The 9,057-nt window shown below is 33.0% G+C and overlaps 1 protein-coding gene across 1 annotated transcript; it reads right to left on the bottom strand.

Annotated features, from left to right (window-relative positions):
- Nucleotides 1-2,343: 2,343 nt before the first annotated feature.
- Nucleotides 2,344-8,445, bottom strand: Mtpbeta (mitochondrial trifunctional protein beta subunit). The gene is made up of 11 exons (XM_013327128.1): nt 8,255-8,445; nt 7,503-7,674; nt 6,651-6,838; nt 6,002-6,189; nt 5,224-5,398; nt 4,495-4,625; nt 4,182-4,283; nt 3,677-3,790; nt 3,343-3,417; nt 2,916-2,993; nt 2,344-2,497 (listed from the first exon to the last, which is right to left on the bottom strand). The coding sequence occupies exons 1-11, from the start codon at nt 8,316-8,318 to the stop codon at nt 2,363-2,365; spliced, it is 1,422 nt and encodes a 473-aa protein (XP_013182582.1). The 5' UTR covers nt 8,319-8,445; the 3' UTR covers nt 2,344-2,362.
- Between the last annotated feature and the right edge of the window lie 612 nt (nt 8,446-9,057).

The following is a 9,057-nucleotide window of genomic DNA, read 5'->3' as shown; positions in this document are numbered from 1 at the left end:
ATTGTTCTTGGATTTAAAGAAAATTATGTAAACATTAAGAGATATATTTTTTTTTAGATTTGTATATTGTATTAAAAGTACAACATAGTTTTTTTTTTCTTAATATAAAGAATGTACACCCTTATTATATGGTTTTGGTTTTCGCTAATTTTTTTTAATTATTTGTCTAAAATTTTAAACACGATACGATATTAATAACAAAAAAGTAAATTTTATTAACCGAAATTGTACATATTTGTGTTAAAAAACGATGTCGAAATTTTTTTATTTTCAACTTTTTATTTCGGAAAAAAACCAATAAAGTTTAAAGTAAAATAAATTAAAAATTACTTATCTTATATAATAATTATAATATCTGTAAAGAAATAATATTTTTTTAAATACGAAATTGATTCTCTGTCTATCCATAAATACACTTTTTAAATTCATGCATGATGATAAAAAGCAATAAAGAGTAACCGTCAGTCTCTAGATGGTTAATCAACTTAGTGTGAATTTCTACACTAAGTGTGGCCTTTGACTGTTGCAGTAAATTTCATAGATTTTGTTTACCTCAATAGACTTGTTTATGACAGAAAAGTTTCTAACTTTGACATTAAATTTCCTTTGGAATTGATTTTTTTTTTGTAAATTTTAATCTTTGTTACCGATACAAACAACTTTTATTTAGTGTTATTTATTTGCAATATATTTTTAATATATAATAAAAGTGACATTCAAATATTAACCAATATTTCCCTTCTGTCTGTAGTCAGTCGGCTAATTATTCCAAACAAGTCAAAGTTAAATTATATTTCGTTTATTTTCTTTAATATGTCTATTTTATTTGCTAAAAAGCATAGCTTTATTAGACATGTCCTTACCGTTTATAATCTTTGTATTGTGCTCGCCGCAAAACTGGAGCGATCTGAAGTTTGCAATAAATTGCGTAGCTCAAAACTGAAGCGGATTACATATATCTATCTCCCTCGCACTTCTTGAGTTTAATCCTCTCCCTCTAACAGCTAACTTCAGATTGTTGGCGAGTATAACGGATGCTTGGTATTTTATATTGTAGTTATTAATTTTTTTGGAGTCGGTCTCCGAGACATCGTTTCTATGTAAAAATGTATTAAAATAAATTTCGCAAGTCCGAAGACCGACTTCGTTAGGCTAATTATATATAGTTCTAATTATTAGGCGACTGTACTAATAAACCTGGTTGCCAAATATTGAGTTTTATTTCTTACCTTATATCTTGCAGTCTTTATCAGATAACAAACTTCTACGGTAAAATTTTCTTATATAACTAAAAAAAATTTAGCTCTTTTTACAAATATTAAGCTATTTTAATCCGTAAAAGGGAAGCATAAATGAAACTTAACTTCATTTTCATACTTTATTTAACAATAGCTGTGTATAAATAGAAATTATTGCCCTTATTATCTAGTTTAATGTTTTACAGTTTCCGTGCAACTATTTGAAATAACTAAGAAATATCAAGAAAATACAGAAAACATGACAGTGGGAATAATTCTCAAATGAAAAAAAAAAACAAAACCGCATTTTGAAGAACTTAAAATCAAAATGTTGAAGAATTTAATACGTTTATCCAAATTATATTTAAATTTGACTAATGTAAAGGATAATCTTTATATTAGTTGATGCGTATTGATTTTAGAATACTAATATAAAAAAAATATATAAATATTCTTCAATTACTAAAAAGAAAAATATTTAACATAAAACATATTTACTTTTTGTAACATTATACCATTGATTGATGTTAAAAATGATGTAATAAATATGTAAAAATCTTCCTTCCTTCAAGCCTTCAAGTAATTTCAGTTCAAGTTTACAGATTATTGGCGTGTCCTTACCCTGCCTCTGTGAAGTGATCAACTATATAAGTTTCAAATTGTTTTAGTGTAACTAGACAACAGTTGCATTAATTAGACGACACTTGCTTAAAAACATGACAACACTTGCAGTCACTAGATGACAACACTTGCAATCACTAGATGACAACACTTGCAGTCACTAGATGACAACACTATATATATATTTTCTTCCAATGCAAAGCTTAAATAAACTGCAAATTACGCAAAATTAGTAAATTCCAAAAGTTCGTGTAAAACACTTTCTTACACAAACATTAGCTACACTTATTTTGTAATATAAATTTATTTAATCTCATTATTTTCCTAAAATAAAGTAAAATGAGCCGCGAATTATGTTTCTCTGTTTACTTAATATCAACTTTGGTTGAAAATGAGATATAGTCATTGGTTGACAACACTTGAAGTCACAAGAATACAAGTGTCTCGACACTTGTAGCCTCTGTATACAACTGTTGTCTTGTTACTCCTACAACATTAGTCAATTATTCAGCTTTAGCATCGGGATGTCTCTCAAGCAACATGGCGACGCCTTGTCCACCAGCCGCGCACGCAGAGATCAGTCCCAACTGGCCATCCTCACGGACCAGTCTGTGCGCTGTGTGCATCGCCAGCCGAACCTGATAAATACATACAAAAATTCTTATAAGAAATCAAGTTAAGAAAGATTTATTGATAAAAAGAAAAGCAGCAAACAAAAACTAAATTGAAACTTAAATTCCAGCTTGATACCTTCACGCCTTCCTGAGAAAAAGATTGCGTTGCCTACCTTTAATCGACGGAGGAGAGGATGCACAGTAATATTTTCCCTTCCCATGCATCCTCTCATCCGAAAATTCCACTTCCACTTCTCATTCTTTTTTCTTCTTATAAGAATTCTTTTCATTTCTTATAAGAAAAAGGGTGGGAAGGGAAAGAGGACTAAATTAGGCCTTCGGGACGCACACTCATCAGACGAAACGCAGAATTGCTTCCACTTCAAACCTGTCTTCTGTAAAAAATTAACAGTAAAATATTGAAAACTCTAAATAATCTTACCCCAGTGGCAGCGAAGGGATGTCCAATAGAAAGAGACCCACCCCAAGCATTCCATTTCTTCAAATCGGGGTTACCAACCTATAAATAATAAAAAAAAATTATAAAACAAAGGTCACCAAATGTTCTTACGTATAAATCAGTGGTTCCCAAATTTATTTTGTCTACTGCCCACTTTCAGAATAAATATTTTTTTAGCCCCCCATATTTTCACATATTTAAAAACCACTATAAATTTAAATTAAATTAATTAATTATTGTGACCTATATATGTATATTAACGGAGAATTGTAAAGGAAACTTTTACTATAACCCGCAACTTGAGACTTGCAGCGCCCACATTATCGCACACACGTTATCGCCCACTTTGGGAAAGAATGGTATAAATTAATTAATTAAACATGAAAAATAACAATTTCCTTTATATTACCTTTGTTTGACGTCCAAGATATGTTTGGGCAAACCAATCAGAGTCCAGCGCTTTCAAGTTAGCTAGAATTTGACCCTGTATAAGAAAACGTCAATTAAATATAAGTTTCATAGAAGCCTACTCTAATAATAATCCAAAATTAGTCCAAGTTTAGGGAAATGATAGACAGCTTCATTTCCTAATCATAAAAAGTTATTGGTTTCTGAGACCCAAATGTTGGCATAAAAGATAAAAATAACTTTAACGAAATTTTTGGTCTCAGAAACCCACTGTTAAACAGCTTCATTTGATATCATACCGTGTTTTTTAAAGAGTAAAATAAAAAAATAATTACCGCGAAGGCCTCGTGTATCTCCCATGTATCAATGTCACTCATCTTGAGGCCGGCCTTGTCCAATATGGTGGGGATACCATATGCAGGGCCCAGCAGCAACTGGTCTACTGGATCCTAAGTATAAAGAACCAAAAAAAACTTTAAAGTTAAGTATAACTAAATACAGTAATAGGTTTAGCTCTACTAACGCCCTGGGCGAGATTTCTACAACGCCCTTTTCTTTGTCGCATGCATTTGGAGGGGGTTTAAATAGTTACTCGAGATTGTAATTGGCTGATCTATGGCGCCCTTTCTGTCGAACGCCCTGGGCGGACGCCCAACCACGCCCTGACTAAATATCTATTAAGCTTTAGTAAAAATGTTAAAAAGATTTAAATCTTTTTAGTCTCTTATATTAATACTTACTATCACACCCAGAGTTATTTAATTTAAGTTTAATTTAGAACGTTTTCTTAGTCACCAAATTAACTAAATGCAGCTGTTAAATGTGTTAAATGAACTATACCTGTGCGACGTAGGTAAACTCTCGTACATAGGCCTTTGGCTTGAGGCCCAACTCCTTGGCCTTGGCTTCTGACATTATCAGGCAAGCGGATGCACCATCAGTCTGAATAAAAACAATCAATTAAAAATCTTGCTATTTACTAATATTATAAATGCAAATATTTAGATGGATGGATGTTTATTAGAAGATCTCTTTGGGATTTGGCATAAATGTAGACCAGTCTGGAAGACCACAAAGGCTACTAATTAAGTTTTTTTTTTAACGCGCGGACATAGTCGCGGGCGATAGTTAGTATATTATGTGTAAACGTTACCAGGAATGAAGCATTAGCTGCAGTAACAGTTCCATGTGGCTTGATGAATGCCGGCTTGAGTTTCTGCAGCTGCTCCGGAGTGGACACACGGATACCATTGTCCTTGTCCAATACACCGTCTTTGCCTTCCACTAGAGAGAGATGCACAATTTAAGTATATCTATATACTTCACGACACGAAAATGTTAACAGAACATTTTAATCAGATTAATCAACTGTAATTTTAACCAATGATTATTAAAATCAGTATTAAAATTACTGTCACGCTGAGTCGTAAATAGGTAATTAACGTTTGGTTTCTGAGACCAAAATTTGTTTTTTTTTTTAATAACAAAAGGGGGCAAATTAGTAGCGGAGACACCGAGGTGTTCAACGACGCCCATGGACATCAATAGTACCAGAGGAACCACAGATGCTTTACCTTTGAGATGGTAATACGCTCGCTTCTTGAAGGACGCCAAGTCGTAGCGTTTTGGAAATACCTTCAAGGACAGCCTATTCCACAACACTGCTGTATAGAACATTTTATCAACCCTGTCATTATGTTTGACAAAACAAAGATAATTATATCTTTTAAGCAGACTTTGGTCTCAGAAACCCACGGTAAGTGAACAACTCCCAGCAGAAACAATGGGAACTTTATGAAATTTGATTAAGGCAACATCAGTTTGTTGCCTATTACAATATAATCTGTATTCGGGGGAATTTAAAACATATTTCCTTAATTACCTTTAACCGGGATGAGGTCAGTAAAATATCCCTTATCTCTGGCATTTGCAGCCAGAGTATGGGAGCGCAGTGCGTATTCATCTTGTTCAGCTCGAGAGGCGCCGAATGCCGCTGCTAGTCTGTCTGCGCTGTGCCCCATTGTCTCTCCCGATGAGAACTCCGCTACTGCTGGCAACTGATATCCATATTTGAGACTAATGTATGGTGCATTAACTAGGGCCGGTTTTAGTATTTCATGCGCCCTGGGCAAGATTTTTGCAATACCCTTTTTAGTATCTTAAGGGGCGCCCTTACGCCCTGGGCGGTCGTCCCACCTAATACTTTAACACAGCTACTGAATTAAACATAACAAACAAGCAATTGCAGTAGATTTAGAAAATTTATTGGTTTATTTAAACGCAACGATTATTGAATCGACTAAATAACAGTTTTTCTCATGTAAAAACTCTCATATTAATATTATTTTTTGTGACTGAATTGCCACTGTTTGCCTTGAGGAGGCATTTACAGCTTCACCGGGCTTGAGGTGGCCGAGCGCAGATGGCACTTAGCCTAAACCTCGTTTAAGAGTAACAAGACTCGAGGGCTCCCTCAGGAGCCTCGGCTCGGGTTGTTACTTCATTATAGTTACCGGGTTGGCAGGTCACCGAGCTCTTACAATCACAATTTATCTATAAATTTCACACTTTAAGACAACAATGTCAGTCATAAGCATGTTTTCACTAACCACCAACGCCATCTCTTGGTGACATTATCAAAAAATTAACTAAAATCTCACCTCAGGCGCGAAGAAATCCGGTCTTATAGAGGCGATTAGGGAGAGGCGCTGCGCAGGTGTCTTAGCACGGTTGAGACGTAGCAACAATGATCTCATCTTGCGCGAGTGCCGGATGGGAACATCAGACATGAACTCAACACCTCCAGCTACTATTACGTCGTATGCACCTGCTGCTATCATACCCACACCTGAAGAATGAGATTATAACTAAAATTCACTATATAGAGATTAAGTTACACTGTCTATTTGATTGAAACTCTATAAAAATAGAAAGCTCTTTCAATATATGTAGAAAATGAACCATCCGCGCGGAATTAAAAAAACTTAATTAGTAGCCTATGTGTTCTACCATACTATATTCTAAATCAGTGCCAATTTCAGCAAGATCCATGCAGTTGTTCTAGAGATAGCTTCTAACAAACATCCATCCATCTAAACATTCGCATTTATTATATTAGTAAGTTAAATAAAAAGCAGCTCTTCAAGGCATAAATTCGAAAAAAAATGAATAAATAGTATCCTATGTCCGTCTCCTGGCTCCAAGCTACCTCCTCACCAATTTTCAGCCATATCGGTAAAGCCGTTCTTGAATTATAAATAGTGTAACTAACACGACTTTTCAAATTAATATTTGAATAATTCTTCAAACCTGTTGTAATAGCTTGATTTGAAGATATACAAGCCATGGTAACTGTATGTGCAGGTGTACGGTCACTGAAGCCAGCCGCTAGAGCTGCTTCCCGACCGATGTTAGATGTCTTCACCTCTTGGATGACGGTTCCATATACAATGTAGTCTATCACATCCTTGGATACACCGGTCTTTTGCAGTAAGCCACTGTAACAAAATTGAACAGGATAAGTCAAGAACGAATGTTCATCTTTTTTTTTATAGCATATGTTTTACGTCTATGCTAAATATTGGCGAAATTCAGTGCAGCCACACTGAAGATACTTTCTAACAAACATCTATCCATCTAAACATTCGGATTTATAATATTAGTAAAAAAAAGTGTTCTCTTACTTATATTATAAATGCGAATGTTTGGATGGATGTATGTTTGAAGGTATCTATAGAAATGCTAAATGGATCTCCATGAAATTTGGCATACATATAGAACATCTGTCTAGAACACAATGACTACTAATTATGTTTTTTTAATTCCACACGCAGGTGGAATCACGGGTAATAGCTAGTAATTTCATAAGAATGAGCTTATAAATCAGCTAAAATGAGTTAAAATGGATTTTCACTGTGCGTTATACTAAAAATATAGCTATCCCAGGCCCAGTGGCACAGGTATTTAACTGTTAATCATAGATTTTCTTAACCAATTAACAATTATGAGGTCATAATCATCTTCATTCTATTGTATTATTAATGTGGCAGTTCTGTATTTAACTACGATCAACTGTATTGGTTACCAAATCTGACAAAAAAAGTCTAAGTTTCAGATTTTCCTTTTAAGTCAGTGTTTTATGTAATATTATAGAATACATACAGCAGTGAATGTCTGGCTAGCTCATGAGGCATCATCTTAGCGTAATCCGTGAAGGATACCAGGAATGGAGTCCTGACTCCGTCCACCAGCACCACATTCTTGCCAGTGCGGTCAGGTAGTGTCTTTTTCTGTTGTAAAGCTGCACTGACACTCAGTGCTCTTCTAGCTGTATCTAGAAGTATAAATATTACATGTATTTATGAAAAATAATTCTGTTATGTTACTCTGAGTTTGAATTGTTGACAGACATATAGCCATCTCTATTTTTGTCAAAGAGAATGATAGAGTGAATTATATTTTTGAATGCACTCTAATTAGAAAATAGATTAAAAGAAAATATGTGCATTATCTTTAATGTGGGAAAGAATTCGTGATTTTAGTAATTTAGATATGCTGGTAAACAGAACTAAATTTTTTTTTAACAGTTCTTCCTCAAAGTAAAGGTATGATTTAAGTCGTTTGTTAGTTAAAATACAATTGATTATATTGTCGTACTTAAACAAATAATCATAATTTAAGATCAAAGTCCAATAAATAGATGTGAATTTCCTAAATACCGTAATGATGCCAAATAACCAAGTAAAGTCCAAAGTTTATTTAGCACTATCATAATAAGCAAATTGTGTTTTTTTCAATTGTAGAAAGCTATACATATTATTTAAATATACAGTAAACTACTTATATAATTTGAATGTATTAAGATTGTGTTTTGTTAGCATTTTTAAAATTAGAAATTAAAGTTTTTCACATACCGAATTTCACAGTTGAACTCGGAGAGGAAACTTTTAATAAAGATTTTGCTACTTTGGAAGCCATATTTTAGGAAGAAACTAAATTAAATTGTAATAAAACAACACTAAAGTAGTTAATTGATTTTAAATAAATAATTGAAGTTTTAAATTCGATAAACTTTCGGAAGTAGTTGGACTCTGACCTGTCAAAAGACAAAACAAAACGTCAGATGACGTCAAACGATAATAACAGATTAAAAATAACTAAGTACACAATTTGAATCAAGAAATACAATTTTATTACTTGTAATTGAAATAAAATTACTATTCTAACATACATTTAATAAGTTTTTATTTGGTAGCTTTACAGCATTTGTAAATATACTGCTGGTATAACTTAATTAAAGGAGTGCAATCTGAGGGTATTCAAAAATTTCACTAAATTTAACCGTTAAATTATTCATTACTCATTCATTTAACCGTCCACCACAAAGAGCGTGGTAACTATCCAAAATAAGTATTTTAGTTAATTGAAGAAATAAATTTAATTTTCGATGAAGTGATATTAATTTTAAATAGGTAAGTCATACTTATAAACTTGTAGTACAGTTACATAGTTAGATGTAAAGAAAAAAAAGGTTTTTTTCGGTGTAGTCTGCTTTTTGTTACATCGTATACGATTTATTAAATCCGAAATCTTATCTATATCTATCGTAGAAATTTGTTAGAAATAGTCTATATTCCTATTCTTGCCACATTTGGGTCTTTCTCTTTATTAATTTAGTATAAACCAAAAAATATTGCTCATTATTCTTAGTTTAACT

This window comes from Papilio xuthus, unplaced genomic scaffold, assembly GCF_000836235.2.
Source record: "Papilio xuthus unplaced genomic scaffold, Pxut_1.1 DF829758.1, whole genome shotgun sequence".
Classification (NCBI taxonomy): Eukaryota; Metazoa; Arthropoda; class Insecta; order Lepidoptera; family Papilionidae; genus Papilio; species Papilio xuthus.
The sequence above is the reverse complement of the archived record's forward strand: the minus strand, read 5'-3'. Positions and strand labels throughout refer to the sequence as shown.